At 47.1% G+C, this 25,424-nt stretch overlaps 1 protein-coding gene across 3 annotated transcripts in view; it reads right to left on the reverse strand.

Moving 5' to 3' along the window:
* Positions 1–3,248, reverse strand: part of KCNQ4 (potassium voltage-gated channel subfamily Q member 4) — a 92,706-nt gene extending 89,458 nt beyond the window's left edge. Inside the window, exon 1 of one of the 3 annotated variants that reach the window (XM_083453110.1) lies at positions 2,240–3,248. In XM_083453110.1, coding sequence (XP_083309236.1) covers positions 2,240–2,538 — 299 coding nt within the window. In that variant the 5' untranslated portion in view covers positions 2,539–3,248. The remainder of the gene's footprint in view (positions 1–2,239) is intronic. The other 2 variants (XM_083453112.1, XM_083453111.1) reach the window with 2 other exon arrangements.
* Between the last annotated feature and the right edge of the window lie 22,176 nt (positions 3,249–25,424).

Raw genomic sequence — 25,424 nt, forward strand, 5'->3', positions numbered from 1 at the left:
TGGGCATGCACTTTACGAAAAGTAAAAAAAACAACTGATAAGGGTGGCAGGGGGAGAGCAGGCTAGTTCCTCTCAATATGAGAGGAAGAGTGCCTGAACATTTTGCTTCATATCTCAGGTTCTAAAAATGCTCCAGATGTAGTCCCTTACTTACATTTTGATGCAGGCAACAAATACATGAAAGTAGTATGCAGGCGATTAGATACTTAAGAGATTAGATACTTAAGAGACCAAAAGTTCACAGAGGACTGGGGGAAATTTGTTGAATATCTGGAGTGTATAAGTGAGGGCCAAATAACGCTACAGGGTTTTAAAAGAGCACTGTGAAAATGTGAGAGGTATTGTTAAAAGGGAATAGAGGAAAAAGATTCAAATAATGACAATATAAATAAAGGAAATGCGTAAATTAATAATGACTACGAAAGATTCACAGAAAAGCTGAAGGAAGTCTAGAAAAGAAAGATTTGGAAAATTTGGATGTGAAAACAATGTATGTTTTGTTTTGTTTTTGTTGTAAATTAATAAAAAATATTTAAAACAAAAAAAAACCAGATGTAGTCCCTTACAACTTCACTATTAATTATATGATTCTATGCTATTTCCTCTTTTTAAAGTATGAAAGCTGGGAAACTGCAGATTAGGATTCATTGGAGGGAAGGCTGGCTCCTTTGCACACACACACACACACACAGAGAGAGAGAGAGAGAGAGAGAGAGAGAGAGAGAGATGCCCAAAGAGTTAGCCTAGTTTGAACACTGGGGACTGGCTCTGCCTGCACCACTTTGCGAGTTTCTTTGGCTAAACAGGAATTGAAACCCAGGTCTCTCCACTCCAAGTCTAACATTCTAACTGCGACACTGTGCAACTTTTTTCAGTTCAGCAGCCACTCAGCAAGAGTAAGAGGGTGGTAAAGTTGGGCATTTGCCCAAGACCAACAGGGGACCGCTGGACCAACAACGCTGCCCTTTCCAGTTTGCACAAAATATCGAAGAAGCAGCAGATATTTCCTAAGGGAAACAATAGTTTGCACATCCTGCCTCTTCTAGCAGAGCCCCTGCCCCCACAGCAAATCCTGGAGTCTGCACTGAAGAATAGAGAAAACCAAATAGGAGCCTGCAGGTGCAAAGCAGTTCCCAGATAGGCTGGGACTGTACAGATGCCTAAGAAAGCAAAGGTCTCAGCCAAGCAGGCCAGAAGTCAAGGAGGAAATGGATTTCTGAAGGGGACTATGGCCATGATCTGGATTTGGTGACAGAGAAGCAGCTTTGCCCTCCAATTCCAGCAGTCCTTTGTAGGAAGGAGGGGCTGGGCCCTTAAGAAAATAGGATGCAGAGGGTAGGCTGCGTAATCAAAGACTGGTCTGGTGAAACTTGCACTTCCCAAATGCCATGTCAAAAGTTGCTTTGCCCAAGCGCCATTTAAATCTGGCTTTGCATTTCACAGACATGCAATTTAAAGAATGCAAGACTTATCCAGACTGGGAATAGCGGCAGGCTCAGCCCTCTGTTGACTTTCAGGGCCGTGTTCACAAGTGGAGCAGCACTGGCCTGCTGGGCATCCCTTGCAACAGTGCCCTCAATATGCTTTGCATGAGCCTGCACACCTGCCCAGTGCTGTAAACAAGCTATTTACTAAGCAGCTCAGAGTTGCAAACCTTGGTCAGCTTGAGACAATGTTGGCTCTCACCTGTGTTTACTAGGAAGCAAGCCCCACTAGGAAGCAAGCTCCACCAGAACATCTCTTATTTAGTGAGTCCTCTTGCCCCTCACCCCATGTTTCCTCCCTAAGCATAAAACTGTGGGAAGTGGTAAGAATAGCTGGAATACATCTTAATACTGCAAGGGGAGGAGGAAAGACACAGAGAGGAACATGGTCTTTAGTTCTCGGCCTGTTAAAAGATGGGACAGGGAGAACCGAGGTGTTAAAGAGTTGGGTGCATGGGTGGATGGTGGCATAGGAGCCAACTCTAGGGACCATGGGGGCTTCAGCCCCCACAATAACATATCTGAGGGGTCTGGGCCCCCGCAAAGTTAATGGGCACTCCCATTGAAATGTGTGTGCACTGAGTCATGTGATCGATTATGAGGGGTGGGGTTTACCTGGTCCCCCACAATATTTTATTCAAGTTGGCACCCCTGGATGACGGAACCCCATGCAAAGAGGCACCTTTCATACGCAAAGACCCTTAGGGGAAAGTTTCAGATTGGCCGGGAAGGGTCTGGGGGGGTCCAGTACTCACATGAAGGCGTGATAGATAAACGCCCAACCTCGAGGTCTTTCCAGCACATTGTAGAGACAGTTCTGGAGGCGCCGGTAGCGCTTGTTGGAGGCGGATCGGGCTCCGGAGCCCCCCGGGGGAACCGGCAGCGGCGTTCCGAGGAGCCCCAGGCGCCTGGGGCTGCCGGCAGCAGGGACGTCGTTTTTCTCCGTCTGCACGGCTGTAAGGGCCACGAACTCCACCCGCTGGGCTTCCACGCCGCCGCCGGGGATCGTGGCCGGAGACAACATGGCACGGTCCCCGCCAGACGCCCCGGCCATAGCGCTGGCAAGATGGAGAGGACACCGTCACCGCATGGAGAGGCACCAGCCCCGAAACCGGTCAGCCCGGCATCATGGCCCGAGGAAGGGGACCGAGAGGGGCTCCGCCGCGACACTTCGACGCCCGCGCCAGGTTAGGGACCTCCGCGCCCTCGCTCAGCTCGCTTCTCGCCCGGTCACACTTCGCCCAGCGCCGCGCCCGGGTCTCAAGGGCTGGAGGCGCCCAGGGCGCACGTGCGGGACCCTCTTCGGAAAGTGAGGTGCGCTGTTAGCCTCGGCCGCGCCGTCCCCGCAGCTTCTTCAGCCTATCCAGAAAAGAAGGGGGCGCAGAAAGAGAGAGAAAGAGAGAAAAGAAGTCCGGAGGAACTGGGATTCTCCCCCTTGCCTAGCTCACCCAATTACTTCTCCGCCTACGCCCAAGTTTAGAAGAGTTGCCGCTTTACATGGCGCTTCGCTTTGGAGAGCTGGACAGCGTCAAAAGCGCAGCCGGCTGGAAACAGGAGCAGCCGCCGCGGCGGGCTCTTTCTCCTCCTCTTGCCTCGGCCCCTCTCCATCCTGCTGGCTTTCCCACCTGCCTTTTGCTTCTACGACTCACATGGCACCCTCTTCACCCGCCTCCTTCGGCCTCTCTCCGCCCCTCGGCGGCTCGCCTTTCCGACGGCGCGGCGGCGCTCAAGAAGCACGACGCCCGCGACTCAGCCCCGCCCTGCCTCGCCAGCCCAGAGCCGGGGGCGCGTTTCCTCCACCAGGCGGGAGGCTCAAAGGGAGACGGACGCGAAGGAGCGCGGCTTCCTGTTCGGGACTGGGGGTCCGCCGTCTTCCTTTCCCGCTAAGCCACCCGTCCCAAGCCGGAGACTGAAAAAGGCGCTGGAAGTCGCCAAGCCACACGCTTTCAAAACTCTCACGAATACGTAAGGTTGGCCACCGTGAGAACCGGATGCTGAACTAGATGGGCCACTGGCCTGATCCAGCAGGCTTTTCTTATGCCTTTACTTTCGGGGATCTGTGCGACCGTCTGTCTTCCCTATCGTGTGGGAAGCCCAGAAACCCACCACGGAGGCCTCGACCTACGCGCCTCGCTTTCCAAAATACAGATACCTTGTTTCCCGAAAAGGGCGAGCACAATGTTGCCAACTGACTGGAAAGGAGCTTGCTCTTAATGCCTGAGGTGCAGAAACCAGAAATTGAAGGTCCCCCCGTCCCCACGGGGGGAGATTGATGTTGATTTGTGCTCACGATGCTCTCAGGGTGGTGACGCAGAATCTCACTTTCGATACTGTTTGTGTCTGCAAAAGTTTTTGGGTTGTCACACAGCTTCATTTCCAATCACTTCTTATCCCGTAACTTCCTGCTGAAATCGCATAACATTGTATACCATGAATGTGTGTGGAAGGGTGTTGTTCCACTGTAGCCCCTCCGGACAGCAACAATGTGGTGACACTGGAGAAACACCGCAGAATGAATTAAAGCAGAATAAAGTCACCGTACTGGCGCTATGATTACATCAAGAACCTGTTGCAGAGCACACCCTGAATAAAACATTGGTCCGAAGGAGGACCAATTATTATTTATACCCCACCCATCTGGCTGGGTTATGTCTCTCCAAAGATTGAGCTTCTTGTGAGAGGCAGAGCTAGGGTGGAATGCTGTGAAGTTGGCAACCCTGCCTCCTTGTGGTTTTGCAAAAGCCCTTGGGAAAACATCCAAAGCAGAGTGCTCATTTTAATGGAATGGGCTGAGTAAATTGGTAGATTAATCGACAGCTGACTGCTTTAATCAGCAAAAACAAACAAAAAAGAAGAATTTTAATCAGTTGGGCAAGGAGGCTCAATTCACCTGAAAAATTGTTACTTTTCCAGAATGCGGCAGCTAGACTGGTGACTGGGAGTGGCCGCCGAGACCATATTATATTGGTCCTGAAAGACCTACATTGGCTCCCAGAACATTTCCGAGCACAATTCAAAGTGTTGGTGCTGACATTTAAAGCCCTAAACGACCTTGGCCCAGTATAGCTGAAGAGCGTCTCCACCCCCATCATTCTGCCTGGACACTGAGGTCCAGCTCCGAGGGCCTTCGGCAAGAATTGAGGTTAGAGGGAACCAGGCAGAGGGCCTTCTTGGCAGTGTCATCAGATGTCAAGGAAATAAACAACTATCTGACTTTTAGAAGACACCTGAAGGCAGCCCTGTTTAGGGAAGTTTTTAATGTTTGATGTTTTATCAATTTAATAATAATAATAATAATAATAATAATAATAATAATAATAATAATAATAATATTTTGTTGGGAGCCGCCCAGAGTAGCTGCCTCTTTGTCCTAATTCTTGTATGTGTGATATATGAGTGAAAAGTGTCAATGTCCCAAGGCACATGGCTCTCAGCCAGATTGGTGTGCCCCATGACTGAATGGAGGCAACAGGCTATTCTCCATACATAGACTCCTGCAGAGATAGATTGCAGACCATAGATCCAGGCAAGGATTTTTGAAGCACCAGCAATCATCCAGTCATAGCTGATGTAGAGAGATAGCAGAATCACCTGATTCCACACACCCCTCCCCAGAGGAAGATGATTGGATGGAGCCAAAAGCCTAGAGAAATCAATCATTCAGAGATGCAACAGGCAGCCTCTACTGTGAGCAGCACTTCTTTGGACTCTTGGGAGCTTTTAGTTATGTGATGCATCTATTTCTGTTTGGGATTTTGTTGTACTAAGCAGATCAAATTAAACGGGGAAACTAAGGAGATCAGTAGGAAATTAGCAGCCACAAAACCACTAAATAAGGACCCAGTGTAAACTTTAATTGTCTCAGTTTCTGATAGGAAGACCCAGACATGTTTCCCACCCAATTTTCAGCCCCTTCCTGCAGACATTAGTCAGGTTTCTGTGGGAACTCAGCAAGGGGGACAAATTATATGTTGTTGTTGTTGTTGTTTGCTCCAATCTCACTGTGCTGAATTCTTTTTTGGGGGGGGGGGAGCAGGCGGGGGTCCTTGTCTCATTGAGGTTATTTTTTGTCCTAAATACCTTTACACTTACAAAAACCTTGGGGTTTCCCCAAGGCTGCTGATATTGCCTGGATGACACTGTCTGGTCAACATAAAGAGCCACACTCAGAGAATTCCAGCCAGACAAAAATATTCAGGGTGCCAAGCAAGGTCAGTGAGAGGTGTGGCCTGGGGAGAGTTCCAAGGGCCAGATCTGGAAGCCTGGAGGGCCACATTCAGACCCCAGGCCTGAATCTCACCATGCCTACTCTATTATATAACCACTCAGTTTGCCTTGTTAAAAAACAGGGGGAAGCCCCAGACATTTTAGTCTTTCCTCATAGTTAAAAGTGTTCCAGCTCCCTGATATTTTTTCTGTTCCTTTACTGCAACTTCTCCATTTCTGCAATATGCTTCTCTTCTCTTCTCTTCTCTTTTTTTGAGTTGGGACAACCAGAAGTGCCCACAATATTCCAACTGTGGATATACCATTGATTTGCATAATGACAATTCAATAAAGTACTGGCAGTTTTATTTTCTGCCCCTTTCCAAAAAATCTCTACCCTGGAAATTGCCTTTTTCACAGCTGTCATACACTGGTTTGACATTTTCATTGATGCCAGATCTCTTTGCTAGTTAGCCATTGCCAGTTCAAATCCTGCTCTGTATTTGTGTGAAGTTCAGTTTGTTATTTTAATCTCAGTGGGCATCACTTGGCACTTATTTATATCAAACAGCATTTCCTTGCTTTGTTGCTCATTCACTTATTTTGGACAGATCCATTTGGATCTCCTTGCAGTCCACTCATGGTCACCCCAGCACCATCCTGAACAATTTGGTGCCATCACAAATTTGACCTCTTCACTGCAAGCTGTTAGCCTTTAACTGTCCAACAGGGAGTGTGCCCAGTCATCAAAATGACTTAAGTTGCAAGCGCTGACCTCATTCAAGGCAAGACTCAGGATATACTAGAAGAGAGCAATGCTCTGGTGTTGCTTCAGCAACAGCCACCCTCTCAGCCATACGGTGGAGCAGCAGTCCTGTCTCAAATATAAGTTCTACCTTTACTGAAAGGTGCCTCTTCAGTTAAAGATGCCCAGCCCACTCCAACAGTAGTTGACAGAGCATGCAGTGTTCTATCTTTAATGATGAACAAGTCAGAGATCATGATAGCTCAGTTGGCCGAGCATGAGACACTTAATCTCAGGGTTGTGGGTTCTAGCCCCACGTTAGGTGAAAGATTCTTGCATTGCAGGGGGTTGGACTCAATAGTCCTCATGGTCCCTTCCAACTCTACAGTTCTAGGGTTCTAAGTTGAAAATGAAATAGTTCTAATAAAGACCCATGCACAACAAGTCTTTTCTCTCTTCAACTGCTTTCCCACACTGCTTCTAGCCAGGCCTCCTAAACTAGATGTGGAAGATGCCCTTAAAGGTATAGTCACACTTATCCTTACAGAGCAGGGGAGACTGATTGCACTGGGCTTCTGTGATGGAGTTGTCTGCCACCAGAGACCAGCAAATGCAACATCCTCAGGCCAGAGGTGGGATGAGCACGGACTCACCTTGCAGACTTGCATCTGGGGCTAGTCCTGTGTGCAAATCCCCTTCTAACTCATTTTTTAATATCATAATGAAGGAGAATCCCAGGGTCATGGCAGACCAGTTTCATTTTTGTGGCACTGTCAGATTACGTCCCCTTAAATCTTTGCCAACAGAACCACTTCCCCACCTACAGATTAATCCCACAGGAGGTTGGGTCTGTTATGCTTTCAAAACGGGCTTTGGTTCCTCCAAATGCACCCACGGGATCCCAACTGCTCCAAGCCACAAGGAACAAGAATGAAAATTAAAGGCTCATGCATTAGTGAATTATTTAATGTGTGGTTGAGGGGCTTGGCACCGATGCCCAGTCCTAATGAGCGTCGCTGCTTTCGGAAGGCACTTAGGGATGTGGGCCATAAAAGCATCAATAAGTAATACCTCTGCCACCTACATTCTCCTCCTAGCAAAGGGGCTTGCTAGGAAAAACTGGAGCAGAAGCAATCTCCCGCGTCCAGGAAAAGGTGACCAGTGGTTGGTCAAGGCACATGCTTCAAATGTCCCTATTTACTCCTGGGCCCTCAATATAAGAGGAGCCTTGCTGTTGGGTCAGGCCAAAGGAGGACCACATCTGGCCTAACAACTTGTTCTCAAGGTGGCCAGCCAGGTGTCCATGGGAAGCCTGCAGGCAGGACCTGAAGGCAGCAGCACTCTCTCCCCACAACAACAGAGATTCACTGTTGCTCTGCCCACCTTATGCTAAAAAAGAACCCCAGTTAGCATTCTTTCTATTTTATTTTAAATACGCTTTATTAATTTTGCATCCACTTTAGAAAACAATAAAACAGAATGGGGGAGAAATGGTGAATCATATTTTGATGGGCAGAAGATATAAATACAGTGGTACCTCGGGTTACATATGCTTCAGGTTATATACGCTTCAGGTTACAGACTCTGCTAACCCAGAAATAGTACCTTGGGTTAAGAACTTTGCTTCAGGATGAGAACAGAAATTGTGCTCCAGCGGCACAGCAGCAGCGGGAGGCCCCATTAGCTAAAGTGGTGCTTCAGGTTAAGAACTGTTTCAGGTTAAGAACGGACCTCTGGGACGAATTAAGTACTTAAGCCCAGGTACTAATATAGATGGTTTGTGCATCTTGCATTTCACAGAAGGAATACAAACTTATGGATAGAGCCATGTGATTGTAGAGTTGGAAGGGAACATAAGAACCCACCTGTCAAAGGCGGTCCACTCCTTTATACATTCAGTAACCCCGGGTTGACAAACTCTGAACTGAACTCATAGGCTTGGCATATAGTCTGAAGGCCCAGGAGGCCTCAGCCTTGCTGGAACTGAGCAGGTCAGGATATTGTCAGCACATGGAGGGGAGACCACCTGAGAACCACATTTATGCTGTCCTGGGCTCCATGATGGAAGAAAGGCAGGAGATAAATTAAGTACAAGATTATATTAATTTTGTTTGCTTACTTAAGGAGGAGGATCAGAGATGCGTGTTGCACTGGGGGTGGATTACATCTCCAGAATCCCTTCCAACTCCAAATTCTGTGATTCTCTGAAGAAGAATCAGTGGTTCCTTGATTGTAGCAGCCGGGAACTCTTGACCAGGGCTGTTAACCATGCATGTTGCAGTTCTATAAGAGAATGGAGAAACACAACATATGGTTTCCAGCTTTCATTTGAAAAGAGAACTAGGTTTTGAGGCCTTATTAGTGTGAGGATATATTTAGGAAAGGCTGCCTAATTAAAGAATGTGACTGCCTAGTTCTGTGTCCTTCCTCCTAACTAGCATGACCAGAGTCAACTATGCAAAACAACCAGGTTCTCGTCGTTTGCCTAATTTCTACATGCCGCAGAAATCACCTTTGCTTGAAGCAGGATTTTTCAAAGAACACTCAGAGTAGCTTTCAGCCCTTGACTCACCTTGCTTTTTCAGGATAAACAATCATATGTACAAAGGCAGGATGATCTTTTCTGGTGGGCGTCTCTGGAGAGACACAGCTGAGCTGTTCCTTTGCCTGCTGATCTGCACAATCAACAGTTCACATGCTTAGTCTGCTTTATGGGATTAGCAACTGGGCCAAAGCTGGTCCTGAGAGGGATATTGCAGCCATTCTCCCAGTTGCCAGGCCAGAGAACTCAGAGTCAGCAGAGCAGTGGTCAGAGCATAGGACTAGCCCCAGGAAGACCCAGGCTCACATCCCCACTCAGCTGAGAAACTCACTGGGTGACCTTGGGCCAGTCATTCTCTCTTAGCCCAGGGGACATGAAGCGCCTTTGGTTCAAAGCCTGCATTTCCATCTGGGCATCCTTCCAGTGGTTGGTGAGGCCAGAGGCAAAAGGGGGCAGAGCAACCTGTATGACTTTTACCTTTGCACAGTAGCTTCTGCACACACCCCACTCCATCCTCCATCCAGGGAAGCAAGAAACATCGCAGTATTACTGTTCAAGGACAAATTCCAGTCAGGCAAATACAATCAAGGATGGTGCAATGCAGGGCTGGTGAGAGGCGTGGCCTGAAGAAAGGGGTGTGGCCTGGGGAGAGTTCCAAAGCCAGAAAGGAGTACATTTGGCCCATGAGCTTGAGGTTTCACTTTCTGGTCTCAGCCTAGCCTAACTCACAGGATTGTTGTGAAGATAAAATGAAGTGTGGGTTGGAGGAATCATGTGCATGGCTTTGAGCTCCTTGGAAGAGAGGTTGTATATATAAATGTAGTAGTTGGGGGGGGCAGCAACCTCTGTGGCATGGCACTTGCCAGCAGGCTACATAAACAAGCAGAACCAAGACCTCCATTCTCAAAGCAGGCCTCCAGCATAGCCAGCGGCTGATCAGGAATCTACTCCTGTGAGTGGTAAGAATGGAGCAGTATGCCACAGATCAGTTTCTGCAACCAGGGGTTTTCCACATCTCTGTGCCTTTCCTGAAAAGGCTTGCACAACGTGTGTTGATGATCTCTTTGGGTTGTTTCCTTTCTCTCCTGAAACTGGAGTGGAAAGGCTCATTTCGTCCTCCATAATAGCCTAAATGTGTGGTGGTATTGGGCCAAAGGGAATTTGTTTGTGTGCATCCAGGAACCAGTATATGGGTCACCAGTTGCCAATCCCTGCATTAAACCACCCCAGCAGAGCTTCTTTCAGCTCAAGAAAATGTCTCAAGCCTTCCATTGTATTCCGTTGGCGAGATGAGAGCATCTCCTCTATTATGCAGGACACTGAGGTCATAGGAAGAGCCTGGGTATTTTGCTGGCCATCAAGACATCTCCAGCCATGTGTCCAAATGGACAACCAGTTCCTCATGATGGTTGGAGAACGGAGGACTTTCCCTTGGCATCAGCCCACGGACACACAAACCACACCCGTGATGAACAATGACAGCTGGGATATCTTTGCCTCTGCTTTTTTGGTGCCTCTTCTGAACCTAGAAACCTCCTCCGATCGATTTCATAGCCGAGAATATATTTTGTTAGTTTTTGTCTTGGTCCAAAGCCAGAGAGTCTAAATCAATATGGCACCAACTTATCCATCAGATCTGTCATGGGTTTCGGGAAGCCAGCCTGATCTCTTTTGCTGCCACAATGTTGCCTGGTTGGACTGGGCTTCAGCACTCTCCTCCTCCCCTCAATGAAACTTTAAAAAGGCTTTCCAAGGCCTGAGCTAATAAGAACAGGGAGTCCTGAGCGCCTGGAGCCCACTCCACTCCTGGGAACGAGGATTCAGTTCCTGGCATGGCACTAAGGACAGAAATGGCATCCTCAGGGTTTCCTGTAAGAGTAGCTACACACACACACACACACACACACACACACACACACTGGGATGGCAGGGGGTGAGGGAGAACACCTTTGAGGGAAGCGGGATTTACGGTACATTGCCAAAGTGGCCGGCGCCTCATTCTACAGTCTCCACTGTGTGTGGTGGACTGGATCATATCTGGGTGGTTTCTGAGCAGGCCAGAACTGTAGGAGGCAACTCCTGAGTTCAGACCAGGAGGGTCTGCTTTGCAGATCAAGGTCTGTAGTTGAAAGCTGGGGGGGGGGGGGAGAAGACAGTAGCATTCCTGGCTGAGGGCCAGGCTCCAATTATTTAAATCAGGACTGCCCAATCCAGAGGCTTGGTTCTGTCCACCACCAATCCAGAGGCGAGGTGAGGCCCGAAAGACCCCGCAAGCCATTCCGAGAGTCCTAAAGGAAGAGTGTAATGTAGGAGTAGGGAGCCTCAGGCCCGCCCTTGAGGCCTCTCTATCTGGCCCTCGGAACTGGGGTGTTTTTGCCTGGCTGGGATATACCTCTGATAACACATCTTGCTTGCCTACATAGAGGATGGAAAGGGATGTGTGGATAAACTGTACGAAGGTTACAATCGCATTTGTTGCTCTGCCAGCTTTTTGCTTCTGACCCTGCCCACCAGTGGCATATTGGCCCCCAGAAGTTTAATGCAGACCTCAGGCTGAAAAGGGATTCCCCACCCAACATAATGAATAGAACAGGCCACCCACAAAGCTTGAGTGCAAACCGGAAAAAAAACCATGGAGCATCAAGTGCCAGGGGCTGCACTGACATGGCTCACCCTCTGCTAGAGGTGGAATCAAAGCAGTCTCAGGCAGGCCTCTGACCCCCCGAGTGGCTAAAGCTCCATCTGAGGAGTTTGGAGTCCCACCCACTGGAGTCTTCAGCCACAGTGGAAGCAATGCCAAGGAAGCCAGTGTCAATGTTTTAATATGTGCATTCATCAAATTCCTAAATGCATGCTGAAAGCAAAAACATTAAGTCTTAATGATCAACTTCTGAATGATTAAGCTGTTTCAAGAGTCTTTGCTTTTCTACTTCCTCTGTTTGTCTACCCCAGCATCTCTGACCTTGGGTGATAGTAAACAGGCTACTACTAACATATAAAATTGTCCAGGATGCTAAGATTTTGCAGGTTGTGCTTGCAAGACCTTTGATCTTGGTTCACTAGCAGCTCAGGATCAGTCACATTTAATCTCATTTACAGTAGGACAATAGCAAGTGTCCCTATTTTCCAGGGATGTCCGTGATTTAGAGAAGCCATCCCAGTTTCTGATTTGATCCTAGAATGTCCCACTTTTCCTTAGGATGTCCCTATTTTCACTGGAGAAATGTTGGAGGGTATGGAGTTATCTGACCCGCAAGACGTCTGAAGGCACTCCTCTATAGGGAAGTTTTTTAAAAAATGCAATAGATTTTCAAGGTTCCCATTGCTCCAGCAGTTTAGCTTTAGACAAGGCTTAATCTCATTAGCTGGCAGAAGATATATTTTGCAAAGTGCTTTGCACTGATCCTGCAAGAGCAGCCCTCTGCAATCTTATCTTAATTCATAGCATATATTGTGGTTGAGAGGACCTTAACAAAGAGCAAAGGCAAAGCCCAGAGAGCACACTCTGTGCAAGCAGGAGGCAAAAAGCAAACCAAAAAACCCAGCCTCGAATCCAGGTAGCCACCACTCAAAATAGTGATCAGCAGGTGCAGGTTCATAAGGGATTTATTTTTATTTATTTTTTTGTATATAATGAAGCTGACAAGCACCTGCTTAAGACACTATCATTTAGGCAAGACATGGTAGATGTAGACATATTATAATTGCTTTGACTGTTAATTGTAATTAAATGCTTTTAATTGTTTTTCACAGTTTTCATTGATATTTCTTGTAAAGAGCTTATACTACTTTCAAGCAGTAAATGCAGGGTGTGTTTTTTCAGCCAGAACTCAGTTCCAGCACCTCTCAGGTGGGCACCATTGCCATGATAAGAGAACAAAGGAGGTGTTCATGTTGAGTTCCGGCACCTCTTTTTCTAGAAAAATAGCACTGAGTACATGTATTTTGTTTAATTCATTAAGACTATGCTAGCTAGCTAGGAGACAACACAGCCCCCTCCCCAGAGAACAGGGTCAGCCTATAGCAGGCACCCCCAAAACTCAGCCCTCTCATCATCCCTGACCATTGGTCCTGTTAGCTAGGGATGATGGGAGTTGTAGTCCCAAAACATCTGGAGGGCTGAGTCTGGCGATGCCTGGCCTACAGCATTTTATGGCCTGAAAAAAATGGGAATGGAGGAGAAATTTGAATCAGTTCACATTTAAAGGCAAATTTATCAAACTCACACTTCCTAAAACAACATGCAAACCAAAACACTGCCATCCTCGAAATCCACACTTATCCGAATTGTGTGATGCAGTTCTGCAACAAAAAATGCATGTACAGTGGTATCTCGGGTTAAGTACTTAATTCGTTTCGGAGGTCTGTTCTTAACCTGAAACTGTTCTTAACCTGAAGCACCACTTTAGCTAATGGGGCCTCCCGCTGCCGCCGTGCTGCCAGAGCACGATTTCTGTTCTCATCCTGAAGCAAAGTTCTTAACCTGAAGCACTATTTCTGGGTTAGCAGAGTCTGTAACCTGAAGCGTATGTAACCTGAAGTGTATGTAAGGTACCACTGTATTAGGGAAAGTTTGTGTAAAAATGAATATATTGGTGAAAATAGCATACAGAAATGCATTATATTAGGGGAAATTGCTTTGCAAAAATGTATACGTAAGTCAAAGCTGCCTACAACAAATGTGCTTATTAGGAAAACTTCTCATTAAAATGTGGATGAATTTTCACGAGGGCTTTAAAAAAAGTAAAATAATTGTAAACTGATGTGGAAATTTGGAGAACTGAATTAGAAACTGAGAAAATAGCCGAAATTGAAAGATCCTTCCATCTATATTGAGAAGGGTAAGACACTGCCATCCATTCCAGATAAAGAAGCCAGCCAAATGGACAGCTGAATTCATACTTCAACACAAGTGGGATCAAATCTGGTCCAAAGCTCTGTTGAAAACAAATATCATCTTCATCAAACTGTCCACTGTGGCCCCAAGGTCACATTCCTGGTCAGTCACTGCTAGTTCAGATCCCATGAGTGTATATGCAAAATGAAAACATTTTGCTCCAACATGCATCCCTAATGGGATTGTAAGGCCACAGAAAAAATCCCGCCCCTCCAAAAAAACAACAACTCCACAGCAAGCTAAACATGACAAAATCATAGAAGCAGCAATATCACACAGCCAACAGGGTGAAAACGGCATCGCAAATATGCACAAGACTGGCTGTTACTGAAGTCCTGAGCAATATGGAGAACTCGCGGTTAAAATTAAACCAGCACTTTCTGTAGAATCCAGAAAGAAACAGGAAGCTGTGAATATTTGTGTGTATTCCTCTTACTGCAGAACTCCCAGCTTTCCTGACCTCTGTAGTTGCTGACCATCCATCAGGGTTGTCATATTTCAAATAGTGAAACTCCGGCCAGAAAGGTTGTTGAGCATTTTTGGCAAATTTGCCAAAAGAAAATAAGTTTTTGAGCTATTTTTTAGGGAAATCACCACCGCTGACATGGGTTGCCAAATGTCCAGATTTTCCTGGACATTTTAGCGATTGCTGCCCAGGCACTGCTTCTGACTGCAGTATTCCAGATATGTGCAGGGAATTCCGGACCTATTCCAACCCTACATCCATGCTACTCAAACTTCTCTTCCTTTCCCTCCTCTTCTGTTTTCTTACTGTCATGAACTGGCAGGACAATAGCAAGGAGGTAGAGGATCCCAGCAAGGGGTTTAGCTGGGACTGGGACACACTGGGGCAAGCAAGGGATGGGGAAGCAAGTACTCACAGTGTGACGGAGGATTGGAAGTGGATGGGGGTCAGTGCACAGGAACCAGAGCAGCAGGACCCATCACCAGAGCCAGAGGGACCCTTGTCTCCATGAACACAGTGGGCTCTGAGCTGTAGGGAGCAGCAGCAAGAGGGGCGCTCTATGAGGCTGAGGCAGGCAAGGACCCACAGCCCAGCTCCCTAGCTGGCCAGGTGGGGCTCACTAGCTCTGGGGGGAGGTGTGCGATTCCTCAGCTGGAGTAGGAACAGGTGAGGAATGCCTTGTCAAGCCCAGATGTTGCAATCAGCATGCAAGGTATGAAAGGGCAGCAGAGTGCAGGTGCTGGGTCTGCTCAACTGCCCATATTGGATGCTCCAGGATCTCTGTGGGGCTTTGGATATGTGGATTGATCCTGGACTGAGGACTTGACATACTGACTTGCTGCAAGGTAGGCCAGGGGCTCAGGACACTTACCAACGCAGGCCCCCAATTTGTATCACATAATGAATACCCACCGGATTGATTGGATATGTGGAAATCCCTGCTAGCTCCCTCACCTTTTTTTTTCTCCCCTCCCCAGCTCAGGCCCAACCCCAATCTTCTCTTCCTTCTCTTTCCTCCTCTCCATGGGCAACACTCAAGGCCACAGTAGACACAACAAACGATTGTGTGAATGGCATCTGAAAAATTAAATAACAGGTACAAGGGGAGGGTAATGGTTAAAGCCCCAAGTTAGATTAGGGGCTCCTTCCACACCTGACATTTACAATAGAAGCAACTACTGAACCAGTCAGGCTAATTTCTGTAGCTGGCCAGTTAAGTGCTCTCTGCAGCATCTCGAAGAGTAAGCTATGGGACACAGCGAAAACTCAGTGGTGATGCTGTCCAGGAAAGCGGTAGGCATTTTCCAACTCCACTCACCTGGCTGGATGTCCCTGTCATCCTAGGAAGGAGGAAAAGACAGGCCAAGTGAGTTAAATTTTTGGTGTATGAGTTTTGGCTGATGCTGGAAGCTGGATACACAGAGGCACACTTTGCTCTGTGCTGGGCCCAAAGCTGTGGCTTCAGGTGTCCCTGGAAACCTATTGGGGAAGCAAGATCTATTGGCATGTTAATGCTGTGAGCCCCTCTATCATACCCTCCAACATTCCTCCGGTGAAAATAGGGATGTCTCATCCCATAATGATAATTTTACTATATATGCCCCACACATCTTATTGGGTTGCCCCAGCACTCTGGACAGCTACCACATATATAAAAACTTAAGAAAACATTTTTTAAAAAACCCTTCCCTATACAGGATTGCCTTCAGATGGCTCAGGGGTTAGAGAACTCCATACCCTTCAACATTTCTCCAATGAAAATAGGGACATCCTAAGGAAAAGTGAGGGACGCGGGTGGCGCTGTGGGTTAAACCACAGAGCCTAGGACTTGCCGATCAGAAGGTCGGCGGTTTGAATCCCCGCAACGGGGTGAGCTCCTGTTGCTCGGTCCCTGCTCCTGCCAACCTAGCAGTTCGAAAGCACATCAAAGTGCAAGTAGATAAATAGGTACCGCTCCAGCAGGAAGGTAAACGGCGTTTCCGTGCGCTGCTCTGGTTCACCAGAAGTGGCTTAGTCATGCTGGCCACATAACCAGCTGTACACCGGCTCCCTCAGCCAATAAAGCGAGGTGAGCACTGTAACCCCAGAGTCAGCCCACGACTGAACCTAATGGTCAGGGGTCTCTTTACCTTTAAGGAAAAGTGAGATATCTTGGGATAAAATCAGAAATCAGAATGGCTTCTCTAAAACAGGGATGTCCCTGGAAAACAGGGACATTTGGAAGTTCTGCCTCTATCCTATGCACAATGTGTGTTTGTGTGTGTGCATGTAAATAAAACAACATACCGTAGACACCACAGTCTCCACTGACCTTCAATCCAAGGAAACAAAACCTTGAAGTGCTGTAACCTCTGGAGTCTTCAGCTGCTCAGAGAGTCAGTGGCAGACTTTAGGCTCTCAAATTTCAGTGGCATGTTGTGCAACACTAAAATTCAGTGCTCCCCCCCCCACCTTTCACGCTCCATTCTACAGCATTGTTGTGGTGCCCCCTGCAGCGTGGCCCCAGTGCGGCCAGACCAGTCATGTTACTCTAAAACCGCCTTTGCCAGAGGCTGGGGATTTTGCAGAAACATGCTATTTTTTTCTGCAACAAAATGGTTGTTATGCCCAGGTAAATGTGCTGAGCATCAGGGCAGCAGAAGATGACATCCTTTTGTGAAAAGACGATAGTATTTCTTTGGAGCTGATTGAGATGGAGTGACTGTCCTGTGAGGAAAGGTTGCAAGTGTATGTGACTTTTTAGTTTAGAGGAAAGGTGAGGAAGAGGTAATGTAATAGACGTTTATAAAACTATGCATGGCATGGAGAAACTGGATAGAGGAAGGTTTTCCTCCCTTTCTCACAACTCATGAACATCCGAGGAAGCTGAATGTTGGAAGATCCAGGACAGAGAAAAGAAAGGACTTCTTCACATAGCACATAAACTACAGAATTCACTCCCATGGAAGGCAGTGATGGCCACAAACTAAGATGGCTTTAAAAGAGGATTAGGCAGATTATTGGAGGACAGGGCTAGTCTTTGTGGCTGTGCTCTGCCTCCGTGGTCAGAGGCATACATTGCTGGAACCCACAGGAGAGAGGGCTCTTGTGCTCAGGTCCTGCTTGTGACCAGCAGGTGAAAGCAGGATGCCAAACAAGATGGTACACCGGCCTCATCAAGTAGGTTCTTACGCATTTATTTCACAACACTTTCTCTCTTCACCCCGCTCTTTGCAACTCCATAACCTTCCCGGAGGCCTAGAAATAGTCCAAGCTTCACATCTGACACCAGCAGAGACAACTTTGGTCTCCGGCCTTCCTTCTGCACATGGTTGCTTCCCTTCCCCTGCCCAAAATCCACCGTTTTGGAGACATCACAGAGGCAGGATCTGCAGCAGCAGCAGCAGCAGCCACCCCCGTGCTCTTAGTGCTAAAGTCGGGCATTCCTCGGCCTGCTGCTTTGGGAACCGAGAAACGTTCATGAAAGTTCTTTACCACACAGCTTTTGCTCTTTTTAAATGCTGCGCCAGCGAGAGCTTAAGAGTGCTGATCACCCGTTAAAGCTACAATCTCATCTCGAGGGAAAATCCGATCACTTAATCGTTTGGCTGGCTCCTTCCGCCACCCCCCGCCTGCAATCCTCCATCTCCTCAATTTGGCACAAATCTTTCCCCTCTTTTTTTCTCATTCCAATTATATATAAAAAAAACCCTTTTGTTTTTACAAGCACTGCCAGAGGAATTAGCTGTGGTGTCCCTGAGATATCCTATTTATCACTGTGTAGGCACAGCCGCTGGAGCGGACAAGTGACCCCAGGGGAGGTTTTAACATGTGGGAAGCCGTGCACAGGGTGTGACCAGGGAAAGGGCCATAGCTCAGTGGTATAGCATCTGCTTTGAATGCAGAAGGTCTCAGTCCCCAGTAACCTATCCAGGTATGGTGATGAGAGACCCAGGTCTTACCCCTAGAGTGCTGCTGCCAGTCAGTGTGGCCAGTATTGAAGTAGAGGGGCCAATGGCCAGACTCGGTATAAGGCAGCTGAATTGTCTGGGGGAGGCAGAGTACACAGTCAGTCCTAGGTTCAATCTCCAGCATACAACCCCTGCCTGAAAGCCTGGAAAGGCACTGCCAGTCAGTATAGAGAAAATACCAAGCTAGCTGGACCAGTCGTCTGACTTGGTGTGAGGCAGCTCCCTATGTTCCTGTTGTTGTTGTTTAGTTGTTTAGTCATGTCCGACTCTTCGTGACCCCATGGACCAGAGCACGCCAGGCACTTCTGTCTTCCACTGCCTCCCGCAGTTTGGTCAGACTCATGCTGTTCCTATGTTCCTATGAACACCCAATACAGCCAAGTGAAATGCAGACCTTCCACATGTCCCTATTTTCCAGGGACATCCCTGATTTAGAGAAGACATCCCGGTTTCTGATCATCCTGGAATGTCCCACTTTTCCTTAAAGGTAAAGGTACCCCTGACCATTAGGTCCATTCGTGGATGACTCTGGGGTTGTGGCGCTCATCTCGCTTTACTAGCCAAGGGAGCTGCGTTTGTCCGCAGACAGCTTTCAGGTCATGTGGCCAGCATGACTGAGTCGCTTCTGGCGAACCAGAGCAGCGCACGGAAACGCCGTTTACCTTCCCACCGGAGCAGTACCTATCTATCTACTTGCACTTGACATGCTTTCAAATTGCTAGGTGGGCAGGAGCAGGGACCGAACAATGGGAGCTCACCCCATTGCAGGGATTCGAACTGCCAACCTTCTGATTTAGACCACAGCGCCACCCGCGTCCCTCACTTTTCCTTAGGATGTCCCTATTTTTATTGGAGAAATGTTGGAGCATATGGAAATGTTTACTAGACTCCCAGAACAAGAGCCACCCAGTCCAACCCTCTGCAATGCAAGAACAGAACCCCCTCTGGTGCAGATTTCCTATTGAAGTTTCTGAATTTGAAACAACCTTGCAGGGTTGTTTTGAGGAGGTTGAAGCAGGGAGGGGAGAACCATGTATGCCATGTTGCACCTCCTGGAGGAAAGGCTGAGTTGAAAAGTTAAACAAACAAACAAAAACAAATTAGCATACATAAGGTTGCAGGCTTAGAGTTTAGCAACAAAGTTTACGTATGCTTTCTAGCAGTTTAGCTAATTGCAACGCACCTCAAAGAATTATCGGTAGGTGTGAGGTGACAGAGAATTCTTCCTAAGAGATCTCTTCCACTCTTTTCCCTCACAAGCTACAGTTCCCAGGCTTCCCTGGGGACTGGAGCTATTTAAATCCGTGGCACACATAAACTAGGGAAGAGAGGATGCAAACGGCAGAAAGAGCAGCTAGTGCCTGGGAAGCAGGTGGGGGGGGGACAGGGAGAAGGAATTATTATTAGAGGTCCCTCCCAATTTCACCCAGAGGCAACAATGATTCTGGATTTGGAGGGTCCTGTTGAGGCAAAACAGCTGCAGGATTTAGAGTGGAGTGAAATGAATGTCAGTAAGATTAGGAAAATCTTTTTCAGGCCAGCCAGCCTTTCATCATTTTATTGTCACTGGATTTGGCACAAAGTTGACATTGCAAGGTGAATTTGGAGGACCCAACCCAGGGAGGTTCACAGGAAGGGTTAAAAGGCTGGCCTTTTCTTAGAGACTACCTTGGCCAGTCTGATTCAAGGTGCTGCTGAACAACAGGGTGGCAGATAGACCAGAAACATCCCCAATTGCTCTCTCTGGTGCAACACCAAGTGCAGACCCTCTAAGCCCTTCCTAAGGTAAAGAGGTTTCATGGTCAAGGAGATGGTGCTTTTATGGGCAATAGCAAGCCGTTCCCAGTCTAGTTTGATGTACCAGGTACCCAGGTAGGCACAGCTGGGTAAGGTGAGGACCAGCCAGCTCACTCACCTATCTCTCCTAGAGGAGAGTGTGCATGAAAATGCACATAGTACTGTAGTGAAAATAACATACCAAAATGCCTTATACTAGGGAAGGCAGCTTGCCAAAAATGTGTATATGAGGTAGAAAATGTATTCCAAAACATGTTTATTAGGTGGAATTCACACTAACAAGCTGACAAAGTTTCATGAGGATTTTTTAAAAAACCATCGCAAATTGCTTCAGAAATGTGGAAAACTGAATTTAAGATTGGGAAAATGAGAAACGGAGAGAAAACAAAATGGACAGTGCCACCTGTACTCTAGGGATGGGTGCAAATTCCCTAGTGGTGATCTCAAAGAATGCTGTACCTGATGAAACTGTGGGTTTAAAGGAGAGATTTGGAGGGAGAGGGAGAGCTGAGGTGTTCAGGGAGGAGTTCTTTGCAGGGCAGCCAGAGAGAATTGGCAGAGCTGCATCAGAAACCAGTGAGGCCTCTGAGCAGTGATGGCGGTAGCGTTTTTGTTTGTTTGTTTGTTTGTTTGTTTGTTATTTGAATTTATATACTGCCGTATACCTGGAGGTCTCTGCGTTGGAGTAGCAAATGCCAAGACCAGGTTTTCCTGTCTGAAAAATGGATTGAGTGCAGCACAACCACTGAAGGATGGCACCCAGGTGACCTCCCACAGTAACAGTATCCCAAGTTTTCTGCTGAGTGGAGACACTCGCTTCCTTTTAGCAGAGCTTAAAAAATCCTGCCCTTGCGTGCGTCAGAACGTCCCCTTAATCTCAGCCGAGAAGCGGAGACACCTCCGTCCCCATACAACTGAAACATCATTCCACTTGGCAACACCTTCCGTCATCTTGCTTCCGCCAAACTCGTCCTTTCGGTAGGATATAATTTCACAAGGCAAGGGAGGCACATTCAGCAAGGGGTGCTCTGGGAGACGGTCTGCCGCTTGGGCATCTTAGCAGAGGGCCCTTGATTTATCGTTTGGAGCTGTGACGTCCACAGGGCTGCCCATTCCCATGGTGGGCTTGGTCCGTCTTCCCTCAGAGGTTGTCGCTCCTGAGTCCGGACTATTTTTAGCAGCCTCTGCTTCCTGGCAATATAAATACACCCGGCATCACTTTACCTTTGTGCTGGTTCCCAAACTTACCTCCCCCCCCCCCACTCTCATGGGCAAAGGAAAAACATAAACATGAACAAAATGGAATTTCTTTATTGCCTTTGGCTGTCAGCTGACCAGGGGGAAAGGATTATTTTATTTTAGCCAGGACCAGAATTGTAAGCAGCAAGACTGCACGCTCATCTTCCCCTACCTCTGACTTTTGCTTTGTTTCTAGACATCCACCTTATTTGACAAAATACTCCAAAGTCTCTTGAGTAATCTTAGCAGTCATGGAGTAAGAGGAGAGGTCCTCTTGTGGATCAGTAACTGGTTAAGTAACAGGAAGCATTGGTTAGGAACAGTGAATAGTTTTCACGATGGAGGGAGGTAGAAAGTAGAATCCCACAGGGATAGTTACTGGGACTTAAGCTTTTAGACTTATGCATAAGCAAGTTAGGGAGGGGCAGTGAGGTAGCCAAGTTTGCAGATGACACTAAGTTGTTAAGGATTATTTTTTTGGGGAAAACCAAGGATTCTGAAGATCTCCAGACTGGACCTTTCCAACCTGAGGGAATGGGCCATAAAATGGCAAACACAATTCTACATAAACAAGTATATAGAGTAATAAATGTGAGGGCAAAATAATCTTTATTTCACATGTATACATGTGGGGTCTGAACTGGCGGTGGCTGACCAGGAAGGAGACCTTGGGGTTTTTAGCTGATAGCTTGATCAACCCAATTTCTGACAGTTGTGGGGGGGGGGAGGCAAATTCTATGCTGTGGATAGTTTGGAAAGGAACTGAAAATAAAAGTACCAATCTCGTAATAATACAAATATGCAGTGTGAATCTTGTGTACAGTTCTGGTTGCCCTTACCTCAAAAAGGATATTCTAGAGTTGGAAAAGGTGAACCAAAATGATCAAGGGGGTGGAGCAACTCCTGTTTGAGGAAAGGTTGCAGGGTTTGGGCCTTTTTAGTTTAGAGAAAAGGAGAGTAAAACATGCTGGAAGTTTATTAAATGATGCATGGCATGGAGAAAGTGGATAGAGAACTGTTTTTCTCCCTCATAACTCCAGAATTTGGGAACATCCAATGAAGCTGAATGAGGATTCAAGACAGACAGAAGGGTAAAATCTTCCACCCATTCAGATTGAATGATGATACATCTGTCCCCTGCATGTTTATCTGACAGAGCTCAGTCACATAACTATGTAACATTTAACCAGCCATCTTTAAAGTGGGCAATTCAACGCTACTGTCTCCAGAAGAATAAAAAAATTAAAATGAGTCCTGCGCCCTCTAGTGACCAGAAGAGGGATACAATTTGTACATTCTGGGGTCAACCTGCTGCTACAATAGCAAAACACAAAAGGTGCAAAAGACAGAGGCCTCCACTTTCATGTTTTCAGTTCTCAAGCAGGTCTTGCCAATATAGCAATGCCCCTGAGAGATCTCAGAAACCAGAATGAGGTTGGGGATGAGACTCCGGTGCTCCAGTAGAACTTGAGACTGACAGAAGTCTTTAACTACACATTAAGTGTGCAAACTTAAATTTTAAAGAGACTAGTTAAACAAAAGGTGCTCCCTAACCAATCAGGTTACATATGTTATTGTTAAAGCTTTAGGTTCAAAGGACTTCTGAAAGTTGCAGATAGCGCTTCAGATATTGTCTTAGAGCCAGGCATTCTCCCATCATTCTCCTAGGTTGATGCTGTGATGTGCATGTGTTTTGAAGCACCTTCAAAGCACCTCATTTTAGTCCGATGCAAACTTAGGGAGGTTTAATTTAGAAGACCTTATTTTATTAGAGGGCATAAGACATGGATGGGTAATCTCAGGCTCAGGGGCTGAATGAAGTCCCCCAGGTCTCCTTGTCTGGCCTTTGGGGAATTTCACCAGTCATCAGCTGTGCTTCACACACTTCTGGGTGTAATGGGATTTTGTATTCCATTCTTGCTCACTTAGACAGTGTGTGAGAGTGTGTAGAAACTAGCCAAGTGGTACAAAGGCAACATTTTCATTCATTACTCTGCCTGGTTTTGCCTCAAGCCCTGCCCGCCACTGGTATTCCCCCCCCCCAAAAAAAAAGTTTGCCCAGAGGGGAATTTGGCTCTTGTTGTACAGTTCCCCACCTTTGGCTTCAAACTTTATTCGCTGGATGGAAGACATATATGGTCATGGAATGATTGGCAGTGGTGTCCAAACTTTTTTCAAAGAGGGCCAGATTTGAAGTGGTTGAGCTTTTTTTAGGATTGAAGTTGTTAAGCTTTTTTTTTGGGATTCAACCGGATATTAGGCCCCCAAAATGGACTTTGGACATGCCTGGATTAAAGGAAATGTACCCTGCCCAATTGCATGTTGTTAGGTCTGAGGGTGCATTTTCCTCTTTTGGGAGAAGCAGCGAGAGCAAAATTTACAGCACCTGCAGCGACATGTCCCAGACTGTGTGGTGTGTGACTGTGGCCAGGGGTAAAACTGCTACAGTATGCTGAGAAAGCAAGCAATTAAATAATGACTGACTCCTGTAAACCCAGCATATGCACCCACTGGGGAGGTGTCTCTGCTTGATTTGTTGCTCTGGTCCTGCTTCCATCAATTCAGCTTGCTTGGCGGGGATGGGGAGCTTAATGTTGCGTTCCTGCCCAGGTCACTCTTCCTTCCAATTAGGAAGCAACCATCATTCTCACCGAAGCACAAAGACAGGGGCTCCACTGAAGCGGGGTGAGTGGGTTATTTTAAATCTTTACACAGGCTAGCACATAACCTTTTTTAGGCGTAAGAGCCAACTGAACGCCCAAAGACTGGGACACCCAATCATGAGCACCGTCAGAAAGGCGCTCCTTCAGATTTCTGTGATGGTATTTTCATTGCTTCTTCTATGTATTGAATTTTATGGTATTACAGTTTGGAATTCATAGAATTGTAAGTGGCATTGGTTAGACATGCCATGGACCACCTGAAAGAATCCCTCAGGCCACTGGTGGTCTGCAGAGCGCAGTTTGAGAACACTTGCTGTAGGGTAGCTTAGCTGCTGCATTTTACACGCCAGACCAGCTGTAAGGGCAGCCTCCAGAAGAACACATTACAGTAGTCCAATCTTCAGATCCAGAGCATCAGCATCTTAGCCATACTAGATTTAGAAGAAAATCTTCCTTTTCACTCTGTAGAGAGCCAGTGTGGTGTAGTGGTTAAGAGCGGTGGACTCGTAATCTGGGGAACCGGGTTCGCTTCCCCGCTCCTCCACATGCAGCTGCTGGGTGACCTTGGGCCAGTCACACTTCTTTGAAGTCTCTCAGCCCCACTCACCTCACAGAGTGTTTGTTGTGGGGGAGGAAGGGAAAGGAGAATGTTAGCCGCTTTGAGACTCCTTAAAGGGAGTGAAGTCGGGATATCAAATCCAAACTCTTCTTCTTCTTCTTCTTCTTCTTCTTCTTCTTCTTCTTCTTCTTCTTCTTCTTCTTCTTCTTCTTCTTCTTCTATAAATATCCAGGGATTTGGAAAGTGTGAATTTAAAGACCGTAACAAATTAATTCTTTGGGCAGCTTTCAAGACTATTCAAGTGCACAAACTGACCACTAAGCAGACATTTTCTCTCTTTCTGGAACTGGCTCCCTCTGGACTAGCCAGATGCCCACAAAAACAAAGTTAATCATGAAAGACTTTGCTTTCTTGACTTGCTCCCCCCACCCCACCCAGAACTGGAGACTGTGAGGGGGAAACCGCCACTGTCATCCTGACTTCGGAATAGCACCATCTCAGAGATGCTTTGAGGTGTGGTTTCAATTTTGAAGCGAAGGTTTTCACACCTACGCCATGCAGAGGGGGGAGACATGAATGTTACAACCAAGGAAGATCTAAGTTCAGCTCTCTGCTAAACCGTAATCCCAGCTATGCGATCATGGCAGAATCACAAACACCCAGCCTAACGCAGCCTTCCCCACTGCTCTCTCAGTGTTTTGAACTATAACTCCCATGCCTGACATTGGCAATGCTGGCAATCATAATCCAGAGCATCTGGAGGGCAGTAGGTTGGGGAGTGAAGACCCAACCAATTCCAGAATGAAGTCTGCTATATACAGCTCAGTTTCTCCAGGGAGGAATGCCTGGATACCAGTGTGTTAATAGCAATGTCTG

This window comes from Podarcis tiliguerta, assembly GCF_965153285.1.
Source record: "Podarcis tiliguerta genome assembly, chromosome: 8".
In the NCBI taxonomy this organism is placed as follows: Eukaryota; Metazoa; Chordata; class Lepidosauria; order Squamata; family Lacertidae; genus Podarcis; species Podarcis tiliguerta.